At 40.5% G+C, this 15,675-nt stretch overlaps 1 protein-coding gene across 6 annotated transcripts in view; it reads right to left on the reverse strand.

Annotated features, from left to right (window-relative positions):
* Window positions 1–4,764: 4,764 nt before the first annotated feature.
* LOC116939892 (oxysterol-binding protein-related protein 8-like) overlaps window positions 4,765–15,675 on the reverse strand; it is a 97,508-nt gene continuing 86,597 nt past the window's right edge. For all 6 annotated transcript variants that reach the window (XM_032948895.2, XM_032948897.2, XM_032948896.2 and 3 more), the window contains 6 exons: window positions 15,019–15,108; window positions 13,517–13,653; window positions 10,394–10,579; window positions 9,619–9,851; window positions 9,199–9,298; window positions 4,765–8,312 (listed from right to left, as the gene is read on the reverse strand). In XM_032948895.2, the coding sequence (XP_032804786.1) occupies window positions 8,177–8,312; window positions 9,199–9,298; window positions 9,619–9,851; window positions 10,394–10,579; window positions 13,517–13,653; window positions 15,019–15,108 (882 nt within the window). In that variant the 3' untranslated portion in view covers window positions 4,765–8,176. The remainder of the gene's footprint in view (window positions 8,313–9,198; window positions 9,299–9,618; window positions 9,852–10,393; window positions 10,580–13,516; window positions 13,654–15,018; window positions 15,109–15,675) is intronic.

Genomic DNA, 15,675 nt, shown 5'->3' on the forward strand with positions numbered 1-15,675 from the left:
GCCCGTTGAGAAACAGTATGCCTAATAGATTTCAGTAATTGGTCATTTATAAATAAGGTAGATTGAAGCACACTTGAGATGACAGTTCTTTAATACTAATTACAATATCACTTATAGAAATGTTCATGGTGAGTGCTTTATTAAAGAGAAATTAGGGCTTCTTGTGAAAAAAATGTCTCATTTAAGATTGACGCCATTGATTTATGTCTATCATGGGGGTTTGGTGACCATACTTCACATTGTTAGTCACTGTCAGTAGGGAGGCTTATACCACTTGCCATGTGTTAGCCATGGCCAGGAATCCAACTCAGATTGCTGGGTTCACAGTGCAGTGCACCAACGTCTACGTCACCACTCCACCCCAATATAACTTGTGCTTCACGCAGGGTGCTTCAACACAATGTTAACACTTACATGGGACTATCATTTTTAAAGGGAAAAGAACGGAACATGATACATGTTAACAAATGTATGTTAATAGCTTCAAAGAGTCTCCACTTGTTCGCCATCATTGTCAATACATACCCGGAATCTTCTCCAGGTGTTCTCCAGAGCCCTGTGGCAGATTTCTTGTGGTATTGTTGCAAATTCTCCGAAGTGTTTAAATAAATTGAAGCACCCTGTATATCATGTGAAAGCCCATTGATAAGAAAAGTGTGTTATAGAGATTACTATACCACTGGACCTCTGCACTTTTAAAAATCTCAATTGAAAACTAATTTCTTTCGAACTGCTTTTTGTGTTATTTCTGGGCATGGTACGAAAGAAGTTCAACAACGTTCAACCACATATTCAAAATGTGCTCCAACAACAAGCCATGATGATGAAGCAGATAAAGTGTATGAATAAATTACCCAACTACTATATTAGGATAAAATACATTCGAACACCAAAAGGTGATGTTAATCCAAAGTAAAAGGTGCAGAAACAGGGTGAATGGTAAGTTTGGCAATGGAGTGATCAATGAGGATGAGCGTGCAGCAACATAAAATGATGAATACCTTAGTAATAGGTTTTAACCCTTTTATCTGGCACCAAAACTGACACCTTTATACAAGGGATCATGTTTGCAATAATCACAACACAAGCAGTCAAAATGCAAACAAAGGTGTCAGTTTTGGTGCCAGATAAAAGGGTAAAAACCTATTACTATATCTTGTTACTGGCAAAGGAGGTCTCATAATGTAAAGGCTTACCCCGAGCTCTCAATACTCTGATAGTGCGCTGTTTTTGAGTTGTACGCCTTTTGGCGTCATCTGGTCCAACACCAGTGGAGACGAGGCTCTAAGAAAAGCCGTCTTGGGTGTGAACCAATCAATTTCAAGGACAGTGCATATCATTATCAGAGTTGTCTCTTTTGTTTGCATTTTGACTGCTTGTGTTGTGGTTATTGCAAACATGATCCCTTGTATAAAGGTGTCAGTTTTGGTGCCAGATAAAAGGGTAAAAACATATTACTATATCTTGCTACTGGCAAAGGAGGTCTCATAGTGATGAATACCTTTTTCAAAAAGGAGGAATCTAGGGAGTTGACATGGAGAAGCCCTAATGGTGACATTATAAATGAGAATGACTTGAATCCGATGGGTAAGCCCAGATTATCAGAGACGTCTCTGTCCTTATATTTCACACACGATGTGACCACAGACTGGTGAGATACACATTACATTTCAACATGGGAAAGAAACAAAAACTCATGATTCTCACTTGTTCTTCGTTAATGTCCCAAACACCTGCAATTCCATCCCTTGAAAAATGTCCTTGGTTACTTTCCCATCGCCATCCCAACATGACTCAAAGCGATTGATTCATTAAGATCACTTGCAATTGCATTTTACATATATGATGGAGGTCACGCAAAATCTCTTTGTTTGTTTCACTTGTTTGTCAACGTACTAAGTCAAATAATGTGTCCGAGCCAACTTACATGACAGGGAATTTCTAATTTAAAATTGTTTTACGTGAATATTTTCTATTTCTCACGTGAATCATTTTTACTCTTATTTCTATTTGCTTCATTGCTATACTTTATTTAATTTGCTTTTGTTATTTTGGTGACCCAGGTCTCTCTTGCAAATGAGACTCAATCCTTGTCTCGTGAGTTCTCACCTGGCTAAACAAATAAAGTTGAACTGAAAATTGCCAGAGATGTCAAAGCTAATTTCAGGCAAAACCAAGATGATGAACATTAGTAAAGTTTTAGAAGAATCCAGAACAAAAAATTATAATGCCTCGAGGATAATAAAATAATACATGGATTAAATAACGCATCAACTCACATAATATATATTATGGGTAATATAGTGTATTAAGAGTGGGGGTAAAGATTTAGAGAGCATATAGCAATCTCTAAATCCATTTTAAAAACTAGTTTAGGAAGAGAGCTACAAACATTAATGGAGATGCCGAGCTAAATATTGAACACATATCTCAAAAAAGACAATTAGGAAAAACGTGAGAAAATGAATCCGACGCAAAGATGACTGAAGATGTCACAGCAAATAATTGGAGCGTCAAAGGAGTAAAAAGGTTGATGATTGGCAACTCACAAATGCTAAGACTTAGGAAGAAATATGCAACTGACATATATAATTTTAATTAGTGGACAACTTATTCAGATAAATCTCAATGGCAGTAAAGCATCCATACATCCCAGGAATCAAACCAATTCTCAGATGCAGAGGACGAAGTTCTAGATGTCACTCTCGAGGAAGTAAACTTTTCCCCTTCACATTGTGACAAAGGGAAAGCTCCTGAGCCAGGCGATAAAACTGTGGACATCATCAGACAACCAGGACCATTTGCTTAATCGGTCCTTTAACTAGGCGAAAGTCCAATGAGACCGAATGCTTTTTTTCACTGTGGTTAATGTTAACCAGTTCTGCAAAATTGTTAATAAAGACGTTAATGTTAAACTCAAGTTGCTGTGGGCTAAAGCAGAGGGAATAAGGCTTGGCATGGCATATAATTATAGAAGCTACTGACAAACAATTCTTGGCTTCAGGATGTTAAATGAATAACAGCATAATGAAGCGTTGTTAATGCCTCAACGGTTTCGAATTAATGGTATGTTTATGGTGTTTAACATTGCTAAAATAGGTGTTAAAGTATTAAAACCAAATTGAATTGTGTTAATATGTACACCTGCAACATCTTGTCCATATAATGTGTTTATGGTTTGAGTCTCAGACTCAAAGTCTCAGACTTAAACCATCAGCAGGAATTATCTACCATAATCTGATCACCGTGAGGTTTCACGGTGGCGAGACGTTAACTACCTCGCCTGGTACATGGGTCATGGGTTCAACCTTGACGCCTATATATTTAGAGTTTGTATGTTCTCCCTGTGGTCACGTGGATTTTTCTCCGGGTTTTCCCTCCGCATTTAGAATCATGCGTTTAGAGTATTAGGCTGCTGTCAATTTCCACACAACACACTTCGTTGAGATATATAGCTCAGTGGGACATACCTGGTAAAATAAAAAATAGTTTAAAATAGTTTAGCTTAGATAAAACAAACATGCATGAGTATTGTGCTTCACATTCACAGATATCAAACACACCCTTTCTAAATTTAGTAACACACTAAAACTTCCTTACACACCCTGGGCCGTATGAGTGAATACTAAATAATGGCCACTTCCTCAAGTTATTTTAATAAACATCGATACATATAAAACCCAAGTATATTTTAACGGTGTGTACTGCCGGCTATGACACGTAGTTCAGAAAGGTCACGAAAAAGACACTGAACTATAACTAAAGTGTGCAGAGAAGCATGGTATTACAGTGAGACAGAAAGAGGAACATGATGAGCGAAAATACTTATATCATTCAAACTGTGAGTGGGGCTTGCAGGAGGACATATCTCTAGTAGTAATGTTATCAGAAGGTTAATAATAACCCAATCAAATGTGCATTTTTAGAGCTGCTTCACTCAACGCACTTGACATAGCTTTACACAACGGTGACAGAACGTGATTTAGAAGACAGGGGGCATACAAGGATTGAGGAAGGAGTGACAGCGATAGGGATCACCAAGGGTAGAGGAGGGATGGGAAGGAGTGAAGGGGCGAGGGAAGGGAAGAGAATGAGCAATAATGATGAGGCTTTGGGAGAGAAATGAAATGTGGTAAAGGAGGGGGGTTTCCTTAAATGTACAAGGGAAGTTGATTCCAGTGAAGTTGCAAGGAGGGAGAACCGAAAACGGCACGGAGGAGGGACAGAAAGAGACAAAGAAGATTGGGGACGAAGAGGACGAGAGAGGGCACGGAGTGGCAGCGAAGGGATGAAATGCATGAGAGGACGTCAGCTGAGGTGACGGAGAAATTAAATCAGCCCAAGCTGTGCAGGTGTTGGGTGGATGATAAACATTGCAGGATTGAGATAATGCGGTCAATTAAAGAGGCCTTCATCCAGCAGTGGATTGACATTGGCTGATTATATATTTCCAATTTAAATTCAAAGTTACATATTCATCAATTCATGCGAATATGCAATTCACTTTAAAACAGCTTTTAAGAAACATTAATACAAATAGTAATCTGAATCTCGTGGGTTTTTGTAAAACTAGTTCTATTTTGTAAGCTAGCTTGGGTTTTGATTCACAATAAATAAATACCACTGTTGAACATGACGCCCGTAAGATGCATATCTATAAATCCTTATAGATATATTTACTTAATGTTATATTCCCAACAAGTGCCACTGGGAGAAAAAAATCCTTCACGGAAGACAACTGTTTTACTGCACAGTAGACAACTATTAGGTGTATTTAATATTTATTAAATGTCAACATGTTATTTTGAATGGCATGCATTACTTACAATTAGCTTAACAGTGTACATATTCTCTCACAATAATGGTAAACTTCTTTAAGTCATTTATACAATATACCTTGTAGTACTGCATTAAATGTACATCGACGACCTTAACTGTAACAATTTATGATGGTTATTTCATAATACATAAGCATTGCGTATTTTTTGTTTAATAAAGACAAGTGATGCATTATACAACATCATGTTTTATTTTAAGATCCCCATGATTCTATATTTAGACTGACTAAAACAAGGCACTGAGATTTGAGTTGAAATGGGCTGTTTGGCAAAACCTACACGTTCACCATTACATGTGCAAGACTGGAGATATCCTAGGAGAGGCGTGGGTGCCACATTGCTTATATCAACAAGGCTGCACAAGCTCAGCATCAACTCCATACGTTAAAAAACCGTCTTGACTTCAACGGCAAAACACATTACAATAACAACGTGGATGTGTCTTGTGCTATTTAGTCAAAGCGAGAGTAATGGAATAACATCCGCTATTGCACAAAGGCTTAATCGCCATCATCATCATCGCCACCACCATACATATTCAAGACCAGCTCCTGTGTCACCATCAGAATTGTCAAGAACCAACTTATTTTCTAGCAATATTCCGTAAAGTTTTCGGTGCACTTTCGTGAATTGAGCGAAAGACAAAAAAACCCTTTTACTTCAATGTTCATGGGGTGCTTTATTTTTTATTCAAATTTAAGCAAAATAGTTGGTAAATGAAGTGGTGTGTCCTCTTCTGTGGGTCATAATCCCCTCGTGGGGGTCCTGCAGAGGTTAGCACAAGCATGACCGAGTGTGTGTGCATGTTTACAGTGTCCACCGTTTATGCATGGGCCATCACGGAGCTTGCGTACTATAACAAAGTAAAGACTTACAATCAAGATTTACCCTATTGCTGTTAACAGAAGTTGTGACTTTTTATTAAATATTAGTGGCGGAGTGAAAATAAAAATGCAAACTTTAAGCACAATATAACTGTAAATGTAACAAGTAGAAAATATATCCAGATGATCATGTAACATATTATTGCCTGTTGCATATATTTGGGCAAAGCTCATTTCACTCTCACACGCACGCTCTCAGCACTTAAGTACAGGGATTTCCAGCTTTGGGATGCAAGATAACCTAATTTTATCATGTTATTTACCTCTTAAAATGTAACTTTCTATCAAAAACTAAATAAGTGACAAATTAGGCAAGGATTTATACAGCATGGCAAGGAATGATTATAATTATTAGACATTACCTTATATCAGTGGTAAAGTGAGAGCTGGTCTATTAACTTCGGAATTTCCAAATAATTAATTTATATATTCACGGTAAATTGAATGTGGCATATGCAAGATGAATATACCAGCGGAACAATACATTAAACAGATTTTTTTAAACAGATGGCAAATAACATTTTTACACAGGAATCCTGTCCATCTAACCTTTTGTATACAGGTATTTACATAGTTTTTTCCTTCTCTTTAAATTACATTTCCTATGTTTTGATCAGTTAAGACAAATGGTTAAGACTACATGTGGACCCAATTGTACGTACAAAATAATCACGTTTATCATCTGGTGCAAAGTAAAAGCGTTTTAATTTATAGTCAGTGCCACAACGAGTCACCCAGGATTCTGCAAAAAAAGAAAACATTAAGTAGGTGTACCGTTTAAAGTTAACATTAACTGTACAGACACACTAATGTGAACTGGTCACATGGCTTGCAGGTCTTCAGAAAAATCCAGCGTGGCTCGTTTTAATACCATACACACCCTAACCAAAGTATTGCCAGACTGCACAATAACTGCAATATTGGTGGCCAACAATCGCTCAAGCTGAGTTTACTAGTGCATGTGCAATGTGTGACAGTGTATTTACTACTGTATGTCATAAACCTTCTGTAACTAGACTTCTTGGCAGTGATGGCTAATTACATTAAAGTAAGCTGTTACTAGCGCCACAAACAGTTAAAAATGTATAAATATAATTGACACATTTACCAGACACCTAAAATACAATCACTGCCAGTGCACACAGTATGCAGAGTTCAGTAACGACGTATAACATGCGGCTGACTTGATAATTGTAATAGGATTAGAATTGCAAAAGGTGAAGTAGCTAATAGTAAGGCTTGAAGCATTGAATATTGGGGTAATTAAGCAAATGGAAGAGTATTTCTACTTGAGATCATTTTGATGCACATCTGTGGGCAGGGGCAGAGGAAGATGGGCAATACCAAAAATTGATCATCATCCAGAGCCCTCCTCACCAAGTGCTGAAATGCGCTCACACACACACACAACTGCCAGACAAGATAGCACGCTCAGGCTGAGCATATTGACCGTGGCGGCATGACAAGATAAATATAACAGTCGACTCGAAAACACCTGCTACTGTGGGATTTAAAATGGCACTAAGGAAGACATGTTCGTTTATTTCACTTGCACCTTCATTTCTTCGCTGAAATAAAAACCGGCGGGAACAATGGGAATTAGTGAATTCATTTTGTTCCACTCCTCGAACTCCAGCCTTGGCAAACAGTGTTTTTGCCAACAAAAAATAATAAACAAGACAAGAATGAACGTTCGTTACCAAAGATGACGCGTTTTTTCTTCCTCATGTAATTTTAAATTCACCCAAACTCATTCCACTTGCTCATATATTAGTTACATCACAACTATAAAAATTGTGACTTGATAGACAACTTGATTGCTGCAACATGGGTGTAATATATGCAAAGCTCTCTCTATATATACCAGGTACATATACACTGTAAATGTGATGAGCAACGAACAGCTCAGAAAATCGAGAAGCCACAAACGCCCACTTGGTGGATTAGCAGCCTCCACATTGTATAATATAGTTATACACTTACGAAGACGACAACTACACAATAACATTAACTGCAATATTAATTGACATTGATGCGATAACTCGCAAATGGAGTGTAAAAGGTGTGCTCTTGGCAATCAAAATATATATTATATTTGTAAGTGTGCACAGGCATTATTAGAGGGCAAGGGTCCAGCCACAGCTGCTCCATTTTTCTTAATTTTCCTTTCGCAGCAGAGGCCTTGGACATTATGACTGCTGCAGACAGCCACTGACAAAGCGTTCCACCCTGCTCCGCTCAAGGCTCCCACTTGATACGTCGAAGGACTCCACCGTGCACTGCTTAATAAGTCCCCGGCAGACCGGCAGTCAAGGATCCACCCTGTGTTCAGCCTAAGGGCTCAGCCCACTCAGCTCCGACGGCTGCCGTTTTCCGCCTCACAGTAGCCCGGGGGGAGGGGGGGGGCACGTGTCTGGGAATTTGCCGGCATGCACGCAGAGGGTGGCGAGCATCCTATTTGAAAATGTAGGTGATGAGGAGCTGCGAGAGCAACAGCAGGAAGATGAGCATCCAGTCTCGAGCCTGCAACAGGCTCTCTTCCTCTGCGGGGTGGCTGGGCAGCACCCTGCGAGCGAGGAAGGCCAGATTCCTGTGCGCGCACACGGGACACATGGTTAGTGTGGAGGCACGGAGACTCGGAGCCACGCCATTTCATGCAAAATCTATGCACACATATAGGTGTCAATACACACACATACAAATGGAGCCACAAAATGCAATAAAATTTACAATATGAAAGTATTCTTAGCTCTTTCGGTAAAGTCACGTAGAAGGGAAACAATAAAATAATAAAATATATTTGTTGTTTTTATATTTTTATTGTTTTATATATATTTTATTATTTTATTGTTTCCCTTCAACGTGACTTTACCGAAAGAGCTAAGAATATGAATTACTGCAGTCACGAAAGCTTTAAATAAAAATATAAAAGTAGTACGGTCGGCCACCTTTTAATCATGTAAACTGTAAGACCATATGTTAACAATGTAAACTGTTAAGATTTACTTAGCACTCATATCAGTGGGCACATCACTTAGCACCTGTCCTACAAATATGACAGAATTTAAACAAGTAGATATCAAATTTTATTAGTGTCACCAAATTAAAAAATATGATTAGCTATGTTATCCACTGCAGTAAAATGCGCTTGGAGCAAATTAAACTGCAGGGTTCATAAAAATGTAATGAACACTGCACCTGCAGTCAGTTCCTGCAATAAGTATATAATGCTGCGGTGGACATGACGCACACCTGATAATTAATGAATGCATAATCACACGTAAAAAAGGTTTGTATTTACGTAATTCATACCAAAAGCTCATCCTCCCTTTTAGCAAATGGTCTAGAGCAGTGGTTAGTGGTCCATAGGTCCAAACTGGATGGCAACGACTGATCTAGGGGAAACGTAGGATTTAACAGCTGTCATGTATCACTGCATGAATCCCAAGCCCACCAATGACACTCCAAAGCCATACTTGTTAATTTCTTCCTGTGTTTTCCGGACTGAATCAATGGCCTCGTGGATTTCCACCAGCCCATGCCTCCTGCGAGATCTCGATCCATGCGACCTCACGTCTGTTCGCAGACAGGGAGAAGAAACCGTTGCAGCCAATAGATGGGAATCGACAATTGTGCATAAAACGGCTGAACTACGCGCATATATTTATTTTGTTATTTTCTGACAGAAAGGTACTACGACATGCATTTATTCAAAACGGAATGCAAATGAGACAATTGAGTGGCAATGATCTAGATTAACCTTGATTGCTATACAGCATTTAAACCACTTAATTTGATCATTTAGCATCCAAGAATAAAACTTGCACGACGAGCTCTACTTTTGACCAAACCGACATGACAGGGACGCCCGCACGGCAAGGAATGAAGCGTTGTACCATCGTTGTCGGACGAGTCCAAGTGCTGGTGGTCTGGCAAAGGGTTTTTCCGATGTCGTAGGCCACCCTTGAGTGGTTTGAGGTCCGGGCCCACCGTCTGAAAGCCCTTGTGAGATGCCGACGGCACGGCGAGGCTCGCCACACTGTGTGCCGCCCTGTGTCGCATGTGCGTCTGGATCACGCCGTCTCTCTCAAACTGCACCATGTCGTTGAGCATATCCCAGGGCCTGGTACTGTCAGCCACAACAGGAGACCCCCGTGCCCGACGGCGCCCAATTAAAACCGACGCACGGTGTGGCTCGATGCATCTGTGGGGGAATGGCTCCACAGCATGTAGGTAGTGGTTGCACGTGTGTGGGCTTGTATAGCCTCCAGTGATTTTAGAAAAAAAATGGTCATTGCTTTTATTACATTTAGTTAAAGCCTGCAATACAAACGGCGAGAGAGTATATCCAGCAATGTGAAGATAACATACTTAACATTTACTGCATGCCTGTTCAGTTTTACAAAGTCTCAATAAAATTTAGGCTATTATGGTCAAAGGGGAATAGCTTTACGACATTTAAATTTGATTAGACCGAGTTCCAAATTCAACTACTCCCCATCAAAAATGGCAATATTTACCAATTTGAATGCTTCAGGCAATGGTCAATACTTGGCATGAAGCACATTATGAATGTTTTTAAGACTGCGTAATATGGAAGTAAACATTGTCGTGTGCTGATGGTACGGCACGTAAAGTCGCAGAGTCACAAGGTTGCAAAAGGCCACTCACTCTGCATATTTATAACACCAGGCGCCGGTGATGGGGTCCTGCCGGAACAGTTTGGGTGTCCACTCCGAGTTTGACTCCTTGCGCTCCTTGGCTGCATTTCGCTGGGCCTCTTCCAACACAAATTTCTCCTGCGTCGCTCTGTTCTGGTCCCTGTCTTGGATGGCCCGGGTCACGTGCTGCCACAGCCTGGCGTGTCGACATGGCACGCTCAGTCATTCACACTTGGACTTATCTCCACAGAGAAATGTCCTTTATTTCAGCAAGTGATCAATGTTAAGGTGCAGTCGTGCAATTTCTTGGTCACGCCACTGTCGGCAGAAGGGCCTCCACTGGAGAGAGAAGTAGAGAGCCCCTCCAGAGGATATCTGGCCAACTCTTCAATGCAGATCAAATGTCTTGGAAGAGATCAGAGTACCACCACACTTTAACCCACCATATAAAACCCGTCGATCGACCGACTTAAGTGTACCCATTTATACTGCTGGGCGAATAGAGGCAGTGGCATTTGAAAAACTTGCACCACTGTTTCAAACACAGCAGTGGATGATTGAACAGGTGATCGCAGGATTACAAGATTATCGAGCAAACCATTACCCTATGGCAGCAACCCCACTTTAATGAACAGTAATAAAAGTAAATAACGCACGTCAATAGAATCACATGCAAATTCAAAAATACATGATGCAGCTTTATATTTGAGATTTACTTTAAGACTTTATTTCAGCAGAAAGGAGCAAAATGAGCTGTTAGGTTCTATATCATGGGCGTCCTGGGATGGTACTGATGTTATGCAGCACAGATCTTGGTTACAATCGTGGTTTCGTAGGTCGTGTCTAGATAGCAGCAATTAATTATTATTATTTTTTTTAAATTACAGAAGAATAATCTTTATCAGAATCATTATTTATCCAGGAGATGATATAAATTATATAATTATTCACCAACTTGTTAACAATTCAATGGAAATTTTTTATTTTTTTGTTTAAAGACAATGAGGAACTAATGCATGGTTTGCTAACAGTCATCAAAACACACTCAGAAACCACAGATAACAAAGTACGCAGCACAATACAAAAATACACATTACTTTGCACAATACAACACTAAGTCATTCAGGAGGACACTCCTCGTCTGTACAGCATTACCACAATGTTCGAGGCCAGGATGGATTTGGCTTTGTTGAGACATTTTAAAGATGACTCTTAAATCCACACGAGTTTATTTCCTTTCCCTTTATTTTGCCAAGACATTTTCACTGATGCCAAGCGCTTCTAATTATGTGTCCGTTGTACTGTAACTTATCCTTTGACTACAATGAGGTACAACTGCTTCAGAAAGCATCAACATGTCTACATCACAAAATATATTGACTTTTTTTGTTCCTAATGGGAAGGCACTTAGTACCACCTGACTTTACTGTGACAGGGAAATTTGAGCTTGTCAACATTCAGACCAGCAGCATGCACACACTTTCGCTACTCCAATATATTCTACCATTGGTAAAGGAGGGTTGAATTATACAACAAGTGAACCAAAGAGATGAAAAAAAACTCAGTTTTATTTTAATACCACCTGTTTTCCAATTACACAATAAACTTAACCCAGGACGACCTGTGAAAATAATGTTTAATCTCAAGTGAGTTTTTCTGGTTCTTCCCAATTAAATAGAACACCACAATGATTGCAGTAATACACCAACTTTATGTAGAAATGTAAGTTACATTCAGTTTACAGTTCACAAATTTGAAGTGTTGAATAATTGCACAAACTGGTATTATGGAAAGGTCTCAAATTATTTTTAAACGGGAGCCTGAGTACGAGTGAGGCAGCGTCGGACACTTCTGATGCCTACTGAACCCAAGAGCAACCCCCCCAGGCAATCTCCAGTCCCATAAAATAACGTTTTTTCATTTACACCGGCGCTATACAAAAGCTATTATCCTTTATGCAAACAATCAGAAGAGGTTAATTGTCTATATAAGCAACTAGGCTGGATGTACCAGAATGTCTTCCATCCATTTGAAGCTTTGAAAATACATTTGTTTTTTAAAAGCTTGGTCAGCCAACCTTTTAAAGCATTCTTGTGATATTGACACCAAAAGTAGCGCAGTGATTCAGTGACTTCACTCGCACAAAAATGAAGTGATTGATGACAACATTGTTTATCGTCTTTTTCCAAAGTTGTATTCCAATTGTGCTACAGGTATCATCATGTCAAAAGACCAAGTATCTAGTCAGATCTCGTGCACAGCAGTGCAACCCTTTGTTAAAGAACGGCCCGGGGAAGTGAACACCACAGAGCTACCTCTGAGATCCCCACAAGTGACCTCTGGTCCACACAGTAGGGAGCAGCACTTTCCCACCAGCCCTGCCACAGAAAATAATGTTTGTTGCATTACAGTGAAACTGATATTGTTAATTTTCAGAGCTCCAATTTAGTCATTAAGTAGCCAACCAAATTTCATGTAACTTTTTTTTGTGCAGTTGTTGGCGACTGAGCTGATTTCATAAAACTCACAACATATTCTTGGGTCTTTCGGCAAAGTCACATATATAGGTTCAAGGAAAATAATCAAAAATAACAAAAAACTACGACGTTACGGACGCAACGCAAGAGGTCGTCTTCAGGAAAAGGCAACCCACTTGCGTTGCGATCGAAACGTCGTAGTTTCTGTTATTTTTTATTATTTTCTTTGAACCTATCTACGTGACTTTACCGAAAGACCCAAGAAATATGAATACCTGCAGTCACGAAAGCTTTAAGTCAAGATTAAAACTTGCAACACTTGAGAACCCAGTTTATTCACCGCAGGCTGCCGAGGATTAAACTCGGGACTCATCTGTGCTTGCTCAGTGCTCTGGACTCTCGTATCTAACCGGCCACCACCTCGAATCAACACAACTGCAAAGTCGCTTATTTTTTCTCGGGAAAGAAATCTTCAAACGTGTGTTTGACAGGCCTGGAGTCAGCTTAGGAGCTTAACTACAATACAATAGATGTGTTTTGTGGTTGCATCTTCCCGTAACAAGAGCCTTCAACACCCCGCACAAGGCCTACGCGTGCCGTGCACCTGGAGCCAGGGGCGGCACGGCCGCCCCCCCCCGTGCCTCGCACGGTCTCACCTCTCAGACTCAAACTCGCCCTGCTCGTGCATGGCGACCGTGTGTCGCTGCAGCCGCTGGTGCCGCACGTCTGACGTCGGGTGCCAGAAAACCTCCGTGACGCCAGACGACAGCTCGTGGATCAGCACCTCCCGGTCCTGAGTGGGGTGAGGACAAGCATCGAGACCGCTCAAGGTTGCTTAACACTCAGGCTGTCATGGCCCCTCAAATATGCTGCCTTGCCTGTCCGGGACCCCAGTGGATGTCCTGGGACTTGTCAGTGCTGCCCTGGATATCCTGGCTACCCACGATGCCCTGTGTTGGTTCTCGTTGCTTTGTCCCAGGGCTGTGCTGCGGTGTTGCTCTCTATCGTTAATCTCTAGTTTCTCTGCCCTATCCTCCCCTCCCTTCCGAACCCCAATTCCCTTTCTTCCTTCATGCACTTTTTGACCTCTTGAAAGCATCTTGAGATGCGGCCATATTTAGACGTTACACAAATTGAATTTTTTGTTTTGGTCGTCATAGGCCTAGTGGAACGCAGTGGGGTTAATGTTGAGGAATCACATGGCCCTGTGAGATTAAGTTCTCTTTGTCTAACAAGTGTTCTATAAAAAAATTTCTCCAAATTACAGCATCTTTCATTATGGACCATTACAGAAACCAGCATACATTTATGGTAGAGTCATGGCTTTTAGAATAAGTGACCACATACATACTTCCAAAGTCTCTTCAAATGCCTCTTATTCGTACATGGTTGATGCTGACTACTTGCCCTGCAAGCGTTGTTTGTCGCTTACCAATAAAAATGAAGTGTGTTAGTCCTTAGAGTTGGAATGTGTCAAAGTAGGCATAAAACAATATATGACAGTTTTTTGTGCAGTTACTGGGCTTAGTGGAATTAATTAGTAAAGTTTAGAGTTGAAGAACAGGCCATCGATAGCAGATTATCTAAGTTAATGGGTGCTTGTTAAATTAATGGTAGATTAATTCGTAGTTCAATGATTTGTCAGCAACTCTCGTTATGAAATGGTTCTAAGTCACGGATATATCATAAACCATAGGTTTCTCACCCAAATTGGCCATTTTGCCAATCCCTTAAGAATCGTGAGTCATTTTTACTTACGGTACAATTATTATTATAATTATCTGTTGGCGAACCATATTTCCTTGTGTTTGTTTCCAATCCATAACAGCTGCAATCGCACCAAAAGATAAACGTTGAGTATCTATTCAATGGTAATCCGTTCTGAAGACAGTGATGATGGACACCACCAGAGACTGACAACGTCCACCTGATATGCAATAATTTCACCCTAAACACTTCATAGGCCACACAAAAAACTCCCGAATTAAAATGTAATGGGTGAAGCTTCAACCACAGATATGGCTTACAAAAATATACGCAAAGAGTTATAAAAGTCACTGGGCCAACTGGCCCAGTGATTAAAACATTAAGAAGGTCTCTCCCCAGGGTCCATGTGGGTGCTTTCAGTGCCTGCTGTAATTATGAAGAAGCAACTCACCCAATGCCCCTGCAGCGTGGCCAACACCTCCTTGCCAAGCTTTATTTTCCCAGAAACTTGGTTCACGCTGTCCGAGCTCCCCAGGAATGGCTGCAGGAATAAATCGTGACAAAGCACACAAACAATGCACCATGTCTACCGTGAACACCGCCTTATGAGAGAAACATAAAAAAGCAGGCTAGTATCTCAGGCAACGTTACTTCCTTCAGTGCCTTCAGAGTGCCACTGCCCTAAAAAGTTGGCCCGTTGTATATTTCACTATTGCCAGATAAAATCAATGTAAGGGTCTGCCATTGGCAGCGGTGCACAAACACACAACAAATGACTCGCCAGATGTGTAATGAATAGTCTCATAACAGAGCCGGCATGCACAATATAAATTTACAGCCCCCTTGTCAATCCACTGCTGGATAAAAAGATTCCCATGTTTGTTATTTGTTAGACCATACTTCACCACGTTGGTCAATGTTGATTTGTCAAGCGGTGGCCTTGGGACAGGTTCAGATATCACTTGCCCTTTATGTTAACTATGAGCAGAAATCGAACTCAGGTTGTCAGGTTCATGGCACAATGCGCTAGAAACTCTGCCGGGTTATTAAAGTATACACATTTTTTTTTCCGTTACAAGCCAGTGTTAATGAGGAACGTGGTGCGTTT

Source organism: Petromyzon marinus, chromosome 7 (genome assembly GCF_048934315.1).
Source record: "Petromyzon marinus isolate PM22_M1 ecotype Great Lakes invasive population chromosome 7, UKy_Petmar_22M1.pri1.0, whole genome shotgun sequence".
Taxonomy (NCBI): Eukaryota; Metazoa; Chordata; class Hyperoartia; order Petromyzontiformes; family Petromyzontidae; genus Petromyzon; species Petromyzon marinus.